Raw genomic sequence first — 17,159 nt, 5'->3', positions numbered from 1 at the left:
ATATATTTTATTTGCTTTTCATCAACTCAAACACACTGTTTTACATTTTTCTTTTCTGTTTACTTACATTCTCTCTCATCACATCCTGTCATCAGCAGTTTCCCTTCTCTCCCTTCAACTCCTCTCTCCCTCAGATCAACTTCTCCTCTGTTTCCCTAAAAAAAAGCAGGTCTCCCAGGGATATCCACTGAACATGGCCACTGAACAAGATACAATGAGACTGGGCACAAACACTGATATCACAGCTGTATGTGGCAACCCAGTGGGAAGAAAAGGGTCTCAAGTGCAGGCAGGAGAGTCAGAGACACACCCCATTCCCACTCTGGGGGGGGGTCCCACAAGATAACCAAGCTACATAACCCAAGGTTTATGCAGAGGACCTGGCTCAGACCCATACAGGGTCTTTGTTTGCTGCTTCAGTCTCTGTGAGTCCCTGTAAGCCTTGCTTAGTTGATGCTGTGGACCATGTTCCCATGGTATCCTTGTCCATCCTCTCTGGCTCCTAAAATTCCCTTCTACCTCTTCTTAAGGGTTCCCCTAGTGTTTGGCTGTGGCCATCAGCTTCTGGATGGTGTTCCTCTGATGACACTTGGGCTAGCCCCTGATCTATAAATATAGCATACAGCAGAATATCAAATTAAGAATCATTTCATTCACTTTTTTTTTAAAGTTGCCAGTCCTATTTGGCTGTATCCTGGGTTTCTGGGCTGTTCTGCCTCTGGTTCCTGGACATCCAGGCAGTGTCAGGCATGACAAAGGCCTCAAGTTGGACCAGTCACTGCTTGGCAACTTCCATAGGTTCTGCACCACCATCACCCCAGCACATCTTGCAGGCAGGACAGATTGTAGGTCAAAGGTTTTTTGGCTGGGTTGATGTTCCGGTTCCACTGCTATGAGCCTTGCCTGGTTATAGAAGATGGCCAGTTGGGCTCCACATCTCAAATCATCAGAAGACTTTGCTAAGGTCACTCTTGCAGATTCCTGTGAGTTTCCAGGAATTGCCCTCATGCTCCCCTAATTCTGGTTTTCTTTCCTAGTAATTTCTCCCTCTATTCCTCCCACTGCTCTGCCTGATCCTTCCTGTTCCCAGGCCACCTGTAAATCTATCCTACTTTCCCTCCTCAGGGGGATTCATACATCTCCTTTGACCCCTCCTGGTTACTTAGCCTCTCTGGGTCTGTTGCTTGTAGCATGATTACCATTTACCTAACACCTAATGCCCAGTTATAAGTGAGTACATACATACCATGTTTGTCCTTATGGGTTTGGGTTGCCTCATTCAGGATGATTTTTTCTATTTCTATCCATTTGCCTGCAAATTTCATGATGTCATTGTTTTTAACATCTGAGTAATACTTCATTATGTAAATGTAACACATCTTTTGATCCATTATTCAGTTGAGGGACATTTATGTTGATTCCAGTTTCTGGCTATTATGAATAAAGTTGCAATCAATATGGTTGAGCAAGTCTCCTTGTGGTATGATGGAACATCCTTTGGGTATATGCCCAAGAGCGGTATAGCTGGGTCTTGAGGTAAATTATTTCCAGTTTTCTGAAGAACTTCCATATTGACTTCCATATTGGCTTTACAAGTTAGTACTCCCATTAGCAATAGAAGAGTGTTCCCTTGATCCACAGCATGAGCTGTGTTTTTGATCTTAGATATTCTGAGAGGTGTAAGATGGAATCTCCTAGTAGTTTGATTTTCATTTCCCTGATAGTTAAGGATGTTTAACATTCTCTGTTTCTATCCAGTGCATATTTATAGCTTTTCTGCATCTAAAGCTTGAGATACCCTGATGAGAAGACAGATGTAGGATTCAACCATGTAGGGGTTGCTGTGTAATTGAGATATTAATCAATGAATCTAATTTGTACTGAGTACTAAACAGATACAGACTTCTATGAGAACAATTGTGATGTTCACATTTGAAATTTCATTATATGGTCACTAAAATGATGTGAATAATGTAATGTATTACTGAATGGGTTATAGTATATTTTGAAATGTATTTTGGACATGGCAGTGTGATGTCCTCTGCTTATTGGTATTCATTAATATTTTTCAGTAATTTATCTCATGAGTTGGTCACTATTATGAACAAAAGGAAGGAAAAAATCATGGATATTGTTAGTATTTATTGGGCATTCACAAATGGAGCACCTATCTATTGAGGACATGATTGTGTTTATGGTCAATCCACCCTTATCCTGCCCAATCCTTGCCAAATACATGATTCTGATCTTTATTTCATTCCTATAACTTAACTGAATTAACCATTTAAATTTGTTTAAACAGAAATAAATCACAAGGTCAAGGGTTTCAGTATCTTTTTTGGTAATAGACATACATGGCTGAAACCATGAGCTTCATCATGGGTCCTGAATCCAGAGCCCAGATGTATGCTGCTTTTTCTCTAAACGAAACTAAAACTACAATATAATATGAATAAATCTTTTTTTATAGAATTATGGACAAAGTACCCATATGTGATACTGTCTTTGAGAAGTTAGCATCCAGATCATGTGACATACACTCTATTGGCAATAATTATGTTCACACCCAGGCTTCATGGACTAATGGCCTGGAAGAGTGTAAATGTTGATATTTGAGTTTTATTGTAATGTCAAAATTTCTAGAGAAATTTCTCAATACTTACAATTTGTGTACCTCACATGATGCACACCAGTATCTGGTGTTTCATAGACTTATCCCTTCTCTGTGAATCTTTTTTCTTTTAAAATTTTTTAAAATTAAATTTACATATCAACACAGATTCTCCTCTCATCCCTCTTCCTGCTTTCCCCTGCCTCCCCCACATGCCCTCCCCAACAGGATAAGTTCTCCCATGGGGGAACTGCTTAGCCTGGTACATTCATTTGAGGAAGGGCTAAGGGCCTCTCCATTTTATCAGGTTGAGGAAGGTGTCTGACCATAGGTAATGGGATCCAGAAAGCTGGCTCATGCACCAGGAGTAGATCCTGATCACATTGCTAGGGGACCCTTCAAACAGACCCCACTACACAACTGTCTCCTGTATGCAGAGAGTCTAGTCTGGTCCCATGCAGGTCATATCCCTTTTCATTGTTTCAGAGAAAGAAGACATGCATTGGTGTACCTATATTTGGATCATAAGTTAACTCAAAGAATGAAAGAAATGCTAATGGTATAAAGGATGATGTTATATTTTAGTTAACATTTGATAACCTTGAAGTTAAACATTTTTTGGAGATATGATGAAGTAAAGGCTTATATGTTAGAGTAAAACTCTGTAATATTCCAGAATGGAAGCAATATTGAAAAGACCTGAAACTTTTTTTTAATTGGTATTTGGCAGAACCAGGTTATAAAGAAAAATGAAAGAACTTAGATTTTAGTTGATATTTTTTATGTTGACTGGCTCCATGTCACAAGGACTATCTCTGTATTAAGTAGGTTATTAAATTTAGAAGCTTTCATGGAACATAACATTATACCATGACTGCCACCACCGACTGTGTATGATCACAATCTAAAAATTTAGGAATAAAAGCACTTTCATCCTTTATCTTTTACAGAAGTTTAATTAACAAATACATATATGTATTTATGGTGTTTAAAGAGATGTTTTAATACATGGTAACTAAAGGCAGCTAAATAACATTCACCTCATATACCTATTTGTGCTATTAACATTGAAAATCTTAGCAGTATTCAAGTATGTGACTAAAATAAGAGCTTATTTTAAACCACAGTCACCATGCTGTATAAGAAATCTCTAGGAGATCATCTTGTTTAACTGAGTATTTTTCTCTTTTGACAAATACCTTCCCTTTTCCCCTTCTCACCCCACGTAACTTGCTTATGGCACACCACTGTATTTTCTTCTTCTATGAACGTAGCGTTTTTTGGTATTTACTTGATTAATTTTTTCATAAATATATTTTGATCATACTCTTTCCCCTCCCCTAATTCTTCCCAGATTCTCCACAGAATACTACCTACCCAACTTTGTGTTCTGTCTCTCAAAAAAAAAATCTGAAAAACAAACAACTTGAAAAGACAAAACCCACCAAAACAAAACTTAGTAAAGAAAAACCAACAAACCACCCATCCACCCACCCATCAACCCAACCAACCAACCAAAAACTAAACAAACAAAGCACACAAAATGAGTACATTTTGCACTGGCCAACTTTTCCTGAGCATGGAGCCTACCTTGGAGTGCAGCTGATATCTCCTCCATTGGACAAAACTAAGACTCTTCCAGCAGGTATGCATTCAAAATAGCTTCTTGATTAGGTGCAGAATCTTGTCTACTTCTCTTCTCAGTGCTGGGAATTTGTCTGGCTTGAACTTTTGTAGGACCTGTGCATACTATCACAGTCTCTGTGAGTTCAACTGTGTATCATCCTGGTTTTGTCTGGTCCTGAGGTCACCCACCACCTCTGACTCTTACAACTTTTTGACCTTCTCTTCCTGGCTTCTTTATGTTTCATTTCCGCTGAGATCTTTCAATAACTGTCTCCATGACTTTATTTTCACTTACCACTATGACTTCCAGGCTTGTCATGCAATTACAAAATACAGAATTCCTTCTTTTAAGGTTATAGAATTCCTTCTTTTAGGGTTACAGAATAGTCTGGGGTGCTTGTATGTATGTATGTTATGCATGCATCTATCAATGAAGGCAGATTGTTCACATACAATGTTTATGGATAATGGCATAATATAAATGAAAATGATAATTTTGACTTGATAATGTCATTTCTTCAGGATATATATATACCCTGAAGTAGAGAATTTCTCTATCAAATGATAGTTATTCTTTAGTCTTTCCTATCTTTTCTCTTCTCTTCTTCTTCACCTTACACTCTGTGCTCTTTTCTTTTTGTTTTGTATTATTGAGGACTAATCTCAGGGTCTTATATATGTTAGGTAAATGTAAAGTTATTGTGCTACCAATCCAGTATATTTTAAAAATTTTGATGACATTACATTATTTTTTTAGTGGGTATATTAATTAATATTCTCATTAAAAATTTATAATGATGCCCTTTTTTAAAAGAATTATTTCTAAAAATTTTATGTGTATTTACATCTATGTATATGTCATGTGTGGACAGGTGCCTGTGGAGGCCAGACAAAGGCATTGGATCCTCTGGACTTGGAGTTACAGGTAGCTGTAAGCTGCTTGATGAGAATGCTGGTAACCACACTTGTGTTTTTATGAAGGGCAGAAAGTGCTCCTAAGTACTGAGTCAAATCTCTAGTCCCTTTAAAACCTCCCAACCTTGTTATCTTTTGATTTCTTTTTACAAAATATTTTTTCACATGTGTCAAGTCATAGTTCATAATAGTTTTAATTTATAATACTCTTATGATTGCTCATGTTCAGCACTTATCCATATCTGTTTGTTTGACTTTAGGCTAGTTGTTATGCTGGAATAAAAATAGGCTTCCATAACTTGAGGGTTCTCCTATTCTGTAAATACAATTGTAATTTACAGTTTCTCCCATTTTCTCCTTCAGGTAACATTGCCAACCAAGCCAATGGAAGGTGTAAATCAGTCTGTGGTGTCAGAATTTGTGTTCCTGGGACTCACCAACTCTTGGATTATCCAACTATTCCTTTTTGTGTTCTCCTCCATATTTTATGTAGCAAGCATGATGGGAAACTCTCTCATAGTGTTCACTGTGGTTTCTGACTCTCACCTACACTCTCCCATGTACTTTCTGTTGGCGAATCTCTCCTTCATTGATTTGGGTGTTTCTTCTGTCACTTCCCCCAAGATGATTTGTGACCTGTTCAGAAAACACAAAGTCATCTCCTTTAGAGGTTGTGTCACTCAAATCTTCTTCATCCATGTCATTGGTGGTGTGGAGTTGGTGCTGCTCATAGCCATGGCCTTTGACAGGTATGTGGCAATATGTAAGCCTCTCCATTACTTGACCATTATGAGCCCAAAGATGTGCATCTTGTTTTCAGTGGCCTCCTGGGTGGTTGGCCTTATGCATTCTCTGTTTCAACTGGCTTTTGTAGTAAACTTACCTTTCTGTGGACCAAATGTGTTGGACAGCTTCTACTGTGACTTTCCCAGATTCATCAAACTTTCTTGCACAGACACACACAGACTAGAATTACTGGTCTCAATCAATAGTGGATTTATGTCAGTGGGTTCCTTCTTCATACTGATCATTTCCTATATTGTCATCATAATCACTGTTCAAAAACACTCTTCAAGTGGTTCCTCCAAGGCTTTGTCCACACTTTCAGCTCCATGTGACTGTGGTGGTCTTATTCTTTGGTCCTGTGATGTTTTTCTATACATGGCCTTCTTCTTCCACACACTTGGATAAGTTTTTGGCCATATTTGATGCAATTGTCACTCCTTTTCTGAACCCTGTGATCTATACATTGAGGAACCAAGAAATGAAAATGGCAATGAAGAGAGTATTGAACCAGTTGCTGGGTTATAGACAAACAATTAAACACTTGACCTGTGAACAATCTTAACTGAGCATAGAAGTTTATTGTTAATCAATCTCTGAGGATAATATTGCTTTGTCTATTTCAATATGCTTATTTATAATATATATGCTATTTTGTTTTATACTTAACAATAAGGGACAACATTTATGAAAGCACAAAATACATTATAAGTTTAATGAAGCTCAATTGCTTAGGGATAATACCTACATGATGTAAACTCTTAGACATAAAGAAGATGAATGTTTATTTTAAGGTCCTCAGAACAGGAAAAACTCTCTCCTTTAAAAATATTTATTTGCATTTTAAGGTTATGTTTGTATGTGTGTGTCTTTACACATGTAAGTGCATGTCCCTCTGGAGTCTAGGAGAGGGCATTGGATATGCTGATGGGGAGTTATAGGTTGTTTTGAAGCATCTGAATTAGGTGTTGGGAACCAATCTTGGGTCATCTAAAAGGGTAGTGCATGCCCTTAAAAGGTGAGGCATCTCTCTAGACTGTCTCTGTTTTTGAATGGAACCGTTTGTGATAAGCAGTGACTTCTTGTTATATTCCACAGAACATTTATATAAGAATTATTGAGCTAGGTCATTTTTCTCCCATGTGTGCACCTTGCATACTGCCTGTTTATCTCTTGTCTTTTCCAGTTATAGAAGGAAGTTAAAATTTTTGAGTGCACATCAGAGTCTTACATATGTATGTGCTTCAGTAGGAACTGTATGAGTTATGTTTGGAAAAACAGAAAGGTGTCAAGGAAGCATGTTGATTTTTTTCTGCTGACTATAGTATACTACTCAAAGACATTTAATATGATTTACCTTTTCTTCTCATTTTCATCTTAGTTTTAAATTTTGTCTTTCCATACCACTGCAAGAGAAGTTTGGGTGATATTTGGATGGATGGTATTCTTGTTTTATAGGTTGATGCAATGTTAGAATCAAAACCAATATACATTTCTTGTGTCATGCTGGTGCTCTACACATTTATGGGATCACTAATATTCTGAGTTTTCTTCCAACAGGACACATGGGATATATAAACAATTTTACAACAGTTAATCAAAAGAAGCCTAAGAAAATATCCCAAAGCAGCAGAAATTAATCAGTATTACTTTTTATTAATAGCCTGAATAATTCATTTAAAAAATACAGACTAAAGTTTGGATAAGAAAACAGGCTCCATCTTTCTGCTGCCGCTGAGAACACACCCTAACATTAATAATAGACACCACCTCATGGTAAAAGGATGGGAAAAGGTATTTTAACCTAGGGAAATATGACATATGTAGGCATAGCTATTATAACATCTGATGAAATAGATTTCATGTCAAAATTAGTCAGAGAGATAAGGAGGGTCACTTCATATTCATCAAAAGAAATACAACAAGAGGCTATTACAATTCTAAGCATATACACACTAAACACAGGAGAACTCAATTTATAAAAGAAAAACTATTATTCCTAAAACCACAGGTTAACCACAATATAGTGATAATGGGTGACTTTAATAGCCCACTCTAGTCAATAAGTAGGTCATTAGGACGAAAAAAAAAAAAAACCCAGAGAAAATCTGAAGTTAAATGACATCATAAACCAAATAGACTTAACAGATATCTACCATATGTTCTACCTCAATACTAAACAACACACATAATTCTCAGCAGGGCATGGAGCTTTCTACAAATCTGACCATACATTAGAATGCAAAGCGTGTTTCAAGACATGTAGAAAAGCTGAAATAACATCTTACATTTTATCTGACCACAATGATATAAGGTTTTATATGAACACCAGTGGATTCCATAGAAAGCATACAAGTTCATAGAGACTAAACAACACACTACTGAATAATAATTGACTGAAGAAAGAAGTTGAGAAAGAAATTTAAAATATTCTATAATTGAATGTAAATGAAAACACAGTATGCAAAAATGTGGAGCATAATGAAGGTAGTCAAAATAGGTAAATTTAGAGCACTATGTACCTATTCAAAAATTTGACATATATCAAATGAACAACTTAATGATGTATTTGAAGGCCTTTGGAAATAGAGAACAAATAACTTACCCAAACAGTAGGTGGGAAGAGATAATCAAACACTGGCTGAAATAAACAAAATAGAAAGGAAAAATCAATAAAATGAAGAATTAATGAAATGGAGCCATTTCTTTGAAGAAGTTAACAAGATTGATAAACTTTAGGCAACTTAAGTAAAGTAAAGAAAAGAGGATCATTATTACTAAAATTAGAGATTAAATGAAATATATTACAAGACTAGAAACACTGAAGAAATACTTAAAAAAAACCCTATATTCTACCAAACCGGAAATTATAAAAGAAATTTGTGAATTTCTAGATATATATGATCTGCCAAAGCCAAATCGATATGAAATAAGTATTTTACACAACCATAACATCCATTTGAGCTAGAATCAGTAGTTAAATGTTTTCAAACTAAAAAAAAAAAAAAAAAAAAAGGCCATAGAAAGATTGGTTCAGCATAGAATTCTCCAGACCTTTAAAGATCAAACACCAATACTTTTCAAGTTATTATGTAACACAGAAAATGAAGGAACATTTCTAGGTTCTGTTTCTGAATGCAGTGTTACCCTGATATCAAGACCAGACAAAGACCCAATAACAAAAAGGAAAAAGATAATTATAGCCCAATCTCTGCTGAACATTTAGATTCACAATGGGCGGCAGAAATACTAGTGTATTTACCAAACAGCAAATCAGTAGATTTGTAAACCAAATGCCACACTCTCAGAACTGCACTGTATCTCATCCCTTAGCATATATGTATGCTTTTTTTGTTTTTAAATTAGTACATTGTCTTTTCCATTTAACTAGATATACCACAATATTAGCGACCCAGTGGGTAAAAATGTGTCAGGTACATGAAAATGTAATGTGCTGTGGCTTTTCCTTCTTATTGTGGGCTCTAAAGAATGGTTTTAAACAATTTAATACTCCAGTTAGAGTAAGAAATGAAACATTTTGAAGTTATGCAATAGTGCTACATTTTCTAATGGCTACTGATGAGTAATGGAGAGTCACACAAAAAGTTCTCAACAAAAATGTTTATATACTGAATTCAAGACCTAATCCAAAAGATTATCAATTATGAATCAAGTTGGCTCCATCCCAGAGATGTATGAAATGTTCAGTGTATGTAAATTAATACATTAATAACATAGTTATAATGGTTTTTGCCTATGCATGAGCCTATGCACTTGACTCGGGAGCAGGAAAATAATATGTAAATTTTGTAAGAGAAAAGAATAATGTGCAGTGTAGAGTGTCAAATTTTCCTATATTCTGAGCATGTTCTTGCACACAAACACATGTGTTTGTGTGTGTGTGTGTGTGTGTGTGTGTGTGAACATGAATTGTAAACATATTCACACACAATGCTGGCCTGTCATCAAATTAAATAGCCACTGAAAAAGATCTGATATAGAAGTCATCCAATTATATGGGCACAGTATAGGTAGGCTTGGAAGAGAGAGGAAAACTAATATATGCAGTTATATAAAAATAGTTATAAAAATTAAAGTCTTTAAAGAGACAGTAAATGTAATATAAAAATAAGCCATATAAAGATGGAAATCATACATAGAGTCCTGGATTATATTGTCTTTGGGATTTTCAACTGCAGACATTTGATTGCAAAGGCTGCTGAATTAAATCAATATATATATATATTTTAAAGGTATCTTGACTTCAAAATTTGTGTCTAAAGATATGTTGCTTTGGAAAAGAGTTCTACTTTTGTTTCCACAGAAGATGAGTTCCTGTGGATTGCTTCCAAGCTAAGATGGTTTGATCAAGGAAGACTCCTTGAGAGGTCTTCATATGTTCCAACATCCAGATCAGCTTCAAGGCAAATGCAGCTTCAGACAATGCAGCCTCACAGACTACTCGAGTCAGGACTTGACCATATTTCTTAATTTTTTCAGGATCCCCATTAGATCGCCAGAGCTCTCATCCAGCAGGAAGTAGTATAAGAAGCTGTACCCAAGTTCCCAAAATATTGTTTATAAATGTTTATTTTTATTTAAAGTGGGTTGATTATAAATGCAATCTCTTTTTAAAGAAGAAAAGGGGATATGATATAGATATGATAGGATAAACAAATATATTATTGAATCTACTCTTAAAGAGTAGCAACTTGTTTGAAATGTTTTACATTGCTATGGATTTTAGTTTATTAATACAAATTTAAAGTTAATTTTGTTATACTGTATGTATATTTCTACTCTTGTTTAAGGTTATGTTTGTACAGTTCATTTGAAATTGTAGTGTATAATTAAGAAATGCAGATTAATAATTAGTCATCTATGATAATCACATTTATAGTCATGTTAAGTTTTCTAGCTTTACACAGATACATTTCAATTAGGTAGGTGGTCTTCAAACACTTCAAAGACCTACAGAATATGGCATTTAAAATGTTTTAAGAACTTTGACCTTCTGGACATTGAGACATGTCTGCTCCTGGCAGCACCAACATACTTTAGTGAAGATAATAGTCATTGAAGAAACTCATTATGGCGTTTACTTTCTTTATGTCAAAAGATAGTCACTTTGCAAAAATGTGCCCTTGCATAGACTGCTTGACAGTATGTTGTATTAAGTGGACATGCAGGACCCATAGGAAGGTAACCACTGAACTTTGCAAGACAAGATGGTTCTTCAGGTTTCTGCTTCACAGAGGAGACTGCCAAATAGTCTACAGGAACCAAGGAGAAGCAACTAAAAAACTTTAGACCTATAGGCTGAAGATGGATGTCTCAACATTACAGAGGAACTTTAGGTAGCTATTGAGGCAGCCAGCTGTCTCTGTCATTCTAGATTTTTTTGGAAGTTGCTTACAATGTACTTCCTGTTAACTTAGATAATAGTATATCCTTCTGAGGTCTTTGATGTAGATGAAGACTGGATAGTTATAATTATATTTTTCCTCAGTCATGATGAAAGATAAATTAGATATGAAACTTCAGACTCACAAATATAGGACAGATGATAGAATATTTTCTTTAATTTTGCAAAATACAAATAGACTAGATATTGTAACTGTAATTCTTGTTTGATAACTGTTTTGTCATATGTAATTTTACTATGTTAAAGTTAAAACCTTTCTCTTTGATTAGACAGAAAAGGGAAAGTGCTGTGGGATATCGTTCTATATGCTGTGAATTGTGTTGCTCTGATTGGTTGATAAATAAAATGCTGATTGGCCAGTAACCAGGTAGGAAGTATAGGCAGGCAAACAGATAAGGAGAATTCTGGGAAGAGGAATGGTTGAGTCAGGGGTTGCCAGCCAGACAAAGAAGAAGCAAGATGACAAGACAGAACTGAGAAAAGGTACCAAGCCTAGTGGCTAAACATAAATAAGAATTATGGGTTAATTTAAGTGTAAGAGCTATTCAGTAATAAGCCTGAGCTAATGGCCAAGCAGTTATAAATAATATAAGCCACCATGTGTTTAGTTGGGAGACACAAATGGGAGAAATTTGTCCCAACTGATGGCCATCTGGGACACAGGAAACCTTCCAACTACAGCACACATCTGTGATTATAGGTCACATTTTTACTGAAAATGAAGACTTCACACACATTCTACTTCCTAAACTACACTATAATTAGTATATTAGTTCGATTCTTTGGGAGAATATTTACCTATTATTAAGGAATTATAGCAATGAGTAATTTTTACATTGAGACAGTGTCTCGCTGCACCTCTAGATGTTCTGAAAGTCACTATGTAGATAAGGCCAGCCTCAAACTCACAGAAATCCACCTGCCTCTGCCTTCTGAGTGCTGAGATTAAAGGTGTGCACCACCCTGTTAAGTGTTAACTTTTATGTTTATGTAGGTTAATGATACCATAACAACCAAGTTTTCTTTTCTTCATTCTGCTCAATATCATAGTGTGAGCTACAAAAATTCTTTGGTCACATAGACCAAAACAAATACGTCTCTAGAGAAAATAATTCTGTAGCCACATGATCCTTCTAAATTACCATGTTTTTGCAACCTCTCTTGGTCAGCAGCCTCTTGAGGTATATATAATTAGCGTCTTATCTCCCTAATGGAATGTTCCATGTGGCACTTTATGTGAGAGGATACAGAGAAACCTGACTCTGCCAACATGCTGTTGTTATTATTCAGATAAAATGGATGGATGGAAATAAACCTAACAAAGCTTCAGTGACTTATTCTCAGATGTTAGTTTGTGCTTGAATCTTCTGTGGACATGAGTCACACTCTAAAGTGCTTTAGGAAGATGAGTAAAGTAGAGAATGGCCAGGAAAAGGACTTGAATAGCACTGGAGAATAGTTGTTAGACACCAACTGAAGTATTGGAAAAGGCTAAGTAACTGACTGCCTTTGAGCTAGAACCATATTGTAAGTGGCCCTGAGAAGCCAAACAACCTTGCAGCGTTTTCTACAATGTTTATGCAATAATTAATCATTCTATGCTCACTGATGATTAATTGAATGAATGATATAATATCATATGAACTGCTAATATAAAATACATATAAATTAAAAGGGAAAATTTGTAGTTTTCTTTTCACTGGCTTTTAAAAATAGGTGAGTTTGAACTACCCACCTTCCATGAAATATTTGGTGATTATTCTGTAAAACAGAACCAAATTTATCAGAAATTTTCATGTTTTCCAGGTTGAAAATGTATTATAGATACTTGACCAGAAGTAAATTTTAACATGAGACCAAGAGTCTCAATGCTGAAAACAGATGTTCTGATAGAAGTAATTTTTAATTTTAAAATAAAATAGTACTTAAAAATACCAAAAGTTTAGTTTCTTGTTTTCATCTTGGTTTATAGTTAGAGTTACTGTATTCATTTTATTCTGATCATTGATCTTATCAGTGAGACTTTATAGAGGTATGAGGTGACTTTTACCTAATTGTTTATTTGAAAAGGATATAGAACTATTTACATCTCCCAGACTACTGAATAGATGTAGTTATGTTCTTAAGTTAGGAAGGTCCAAATTTGGTCAGGTTTCCTTGAGTTTAAGAAATGTTTTGATGAAAGATCTGCATAGTGAAATTATAGACAGATTTAACAGATGTAGGTAAGTTCATAATTCAAACATTTTATGCCTAATTTACAGTAAGCTTCCTCATTTTCCTTCCCTGTTATATACCAGCTTTTCAAATTTCATAGTCTTTATATGTGCATTCTACATGATCTAGATCTAGATTTCCTTTTGTTCTTATTTATTTCTTTATTATCAATTTTTGAAGGTTGAGAATAATTTTATTACTGTTTAGAAGAAAAATACCCCAGGGAGGGCAAGTTGTTTTTTTTGTTTTGTTTTGTTTTGTTTTAATCTCAGCAGCACTTTAGGGGAGGAAGGAGGAAAAAGAGAAGCAAAAGAAGGATAGAGACTGAGAAAGAAAGAAGGATAGAGATAGAGGTGTGTGTGTGTATGAGTGTGTGTGTGTGTGTGTGTGTGTGTGTGTGTGTGTGTGTGTGAGAGAGAGAGAGAGAGAGAGAGAGAGAGAACTGACTTAAACTTTTATTGAACACTAAGCATACATATGCTATTCCATGAGAGCAAATGCACTAATTTTACATATAAAAATGTTGCGTTTTTTTGTTGCTAAAATGATGTGAAGTAATGTGTTACTGAATGGGGGATAGTACATTTTGAAACATATTTTGGGAATGGTACTGTGATGCACTCTGCTTATTCATGTTCATTACTGTCTTTGAGTAATTTATCTCATGAGTTGGTCACTATTATGAGCAAGAGAAATAGGAAGAAAGGCACTGATATTATAAACATTTATTAAGCATCCACAAAGGGAGCACCTATCTATTGTGGACATGATTGTGTCTATGTCCATCCCACCCTCTCTTGCCCGCTTCTTGCCGAATACCTGATTCTGATCTTTGTTTCATTCCTATAACTTAACTGAAGCAATCATTTAAATTTGTTTAAACAGAAATAAAAAAAAGGTTGGGGGTTTCAGTATCTTTTCTGATAGTAAACAGTCCATAGCTGATTCATCATGGATCCGGAATCCAAAGCCCTCATGTTGTCTACTATGCTGATTCTTCTCTAAATAAAATGAAACTACAGTATAATATGATAAATATTTTTACAGAGTTATGAAAAAGTATACTTACATGATTTTTTTGTGTATATGTATGTGTCTTTGTAATCCATGTGTCTACCAGTGTTCAATAAACAGAGATTGTTCATCATAATATTAATTTTTATGCATAATGGTACAATGAAAAGGGGAAAACATATTGACAGGATAATGTTTTCTTCTGGATATATACCCTTAAGGTAAGGATTTCCATATTATATGGTAGTTCTATTTTAATCATTTGTATCTTTTCTCTTGTCTTCTTTTTTCTACCTTATAACCTCCCCCCACTTCTCTTTTTGTTTTGCACTGTTAAGAATAAACCCAGGGTCTTAAATATGTTAGACAAGCACACCAATACTGTGCTGCAAATATAGTCTATACTCTAGTTTTTGAAAACTTTCCATACTTTTTTCTTTAATGGATGTGTTAATTTATACTGTCATCAACCATCTGTAAGAATATTCTCTTTATAAAGGTTCATTTAAAAATCATGTATATGTGTCTTTGTGCCTAAGTTGATGCTCCATATTTATGGAAATGTCAGGGAAACCAAGAAGTGTCATTAGGTCCCCTGGAACTAGAACTGTAGACCACTGTCAGTTACTTGACGTGGATGCTAAGAACGAAACTGGGGTCTTTTGGAAGAATAGCAAGTGCTCTTTACTGATGAGTTATCTCTCCAGGCCCTAATATCCTTTTTAAAAATCCATCAAACCTTTTTATTTTTCATTTTTTGATGAAAGCTTTTGTTACAGGTGTTAAGAATTTTCTGATTATTAATTATGTACAGAACTTACATCTCTCACATTACTCACTTAAAAGTTAGTTGCAATGTTATAGTAAAAACAGGCTTTCATAATTTGGAGATTATCCTATTTATAATATTAATAGTTTCTCACATTCCCTCCTTCAGGTAGCACTGCCAACAAAGCCAATGGAAGGAGTGAATCAATCTGTTGTGTCAGAGTTTGTGTTCTTGGGACTCACCAACTCTTGGGACATCCAGTTATTCCTTTTTGTGTTCTCCTCCATCTTTTATGTAGCAAGCATGACAGGAAACTCCCTCATTGTGTTCACTGTGGCTTCTGACCCTCACTTTCACTCTCCCATGTACTTTCTGTTGGCCAATCTCTCCTTCATTGACTTGGGTGTTTCTTCTGTTATTTCCCCCAAGATGATGTATGATCTGTTGAGAAAGTGTAAAGTCATCTCCTTTAGAGGTTGTGTCACTCAAATCTTCTTCATCCACTTCATTGGTGGTGTGGAAATGGTGCTGCTGATAGCCATGGCCTTTGACAGGTATGTGGCCATATGTAAGCCTCTCCATTATCTGACTATTATGAGCCCAAAGATGTGCATCTTGTTTTCAGTAGCTTCCTGGGTTGTTGGCTTTATGCATTCTCTGGTTCAATTGGCTTTTGTAGTAAACTTACCATTCTGTGGACCAAATGTGTTGGACAGCTTCTACTGTGACTTTCCTAGGTTCATCAAACTTGCTTGCATAGACACATACAGACTGAAATTACTGGTCTCAGTCAACAGTGGATTCATGTCTGTGGGCTCCTTCTTCATACTGATCATTTCCTATATTGTCATCATAATCACTGTACAAAAACACTCTTCAAGTGGTTCCTCCAAGGCTCTGTCCACACTTTCAGCTCATGTGACTGTGGTGGTCTTATTCTTTGGTCCTGTGATGTTCATCTATACATGGCCTTCTTCTTCCACACACCTGGATAAGTTTCTGTCCATATTTGATGCAATTGTCACTCCGTTTCTGAACCCTGTGATCTATACGTTCAGGAACCAAGAAATGAAAATGGCAATGAAGAGAGTATTGAACCAGATGCTGGGTTATAGACACACAATTAAACACTTGACCTGTGAACAATCTTAACTGAGTATAGGTGTTCATTGTTAAACAATTTCTGAGAAAAAGATTTCCTTACCTGTTTTGACATTTATTTATATTAATATTTGTGCTATTTTGTCTTATACTTAGTAAGCAACGACAATATCCCATTTATTTATATAGTAAAAACATAATGAATCGAAATTCCTTCAGAATAATATTTCCCTGAAGAAAGCTATTAGACAAAGAAGAGTGAATGTTGCTTTAAGGTCTTCAGATAAAGGGACACTTATTACTCTTATTTCAAATAATTAATTCTATTAAATTATGTGTATGTATATGCTAAATGCAAGTGCCCCAAATAATTGTAAGAGGAATTAAAAAAATACCACATAATTTTGTTAGTATCTATTTGGCTTCATCCATAGGGTGGTTCAACATGCTAAAATCAATAAATGTGATTGACCACATAAATAGCCTCAGAGTCAGAAATTGTAACATCATCTCTGTAAATGGAGAGACAGCCTTTGACATAATTAATTATTTTATGGTAAAAATCATGAATAAGCTAGCGTTAGAAAGAAGCAATCTCAATATAATAAAAGCTGTACCCTATAAATCTATAATCAACATGCTCAACTGAGAAAAAAATTTGAAGCACTCTACTTAAAATCAGAAGAAAAATTTCTCCT

The 17,159-nt window shown here is 35.3% G+C and overlaps 2 protein-coding genes across 2 annotated transcripts; both read left to right on the top strand.

Moving 5' to 3' along the window:
* The first annotated feature begins 5,533 nt into the window (after nucleotides 1-5,533).
* On the top strand, nucleotides 5,534-6,500 carry LOC118582696 (olfactory receptor 4F3/4F16/4F29-like). The gene is given in 2 exon segments (XM_036185747.1): nucleotides 5,534-6,262; nucleotides 6,264-6,500. Coding segments are annotated over 2 exon segments (963 nt in total). The 5' UTR covers nucleotides 5,534-5,536.
* Nucleotides 6,501-15,546: 9,046 nt separating this feature from the next.
* LOC118582619 (olfactory receptor 4F3/4F16/4F29-like) lies at nucleotides 15,547-16,512 on the top strand. The gene has a single exon (XM_036185627.1). The coding sequence runs from the start codon at nucleotides 15,550-15,552 to the stop codon at nucleotides 16,510-16,512; it is 963 nt and encodes a 320-aa protein (XP_036041520.1). The 5' UTR covers nucleotides 15,547-15,549.
* The last annotated feature ends 647 nt before the right edge of the window (nucleotides 16,513-17,159 follow it).

The sequence above is a fragment of the Onychomys torridus genome, chromosome 4 (genome assembly GCF_903995425.1).
Source record: "Onychomys torridus chromosome 4, mOncTor1.1, whole genome shotgun sequence".
Lineage (NCBI taxonomy): Eukaryota > Metazoa > Chordata > Mammalia > Rodentia > Cricetidae > Onychomys > Onychomys torridus.
This window is presented reverse-complemented; position numbering and strand designations above follow the sequence as displayed.

What these genes read in the sequence shown, in the direction of transcription:
- LOC118582619 (XM_036185627.1), top strand. Translation starts at nt 15,550, where the DNA reads ATGGAAGGAGTGAATCAATCTGTTGTGTCAGAGTTTGTGTTCTTGGGA.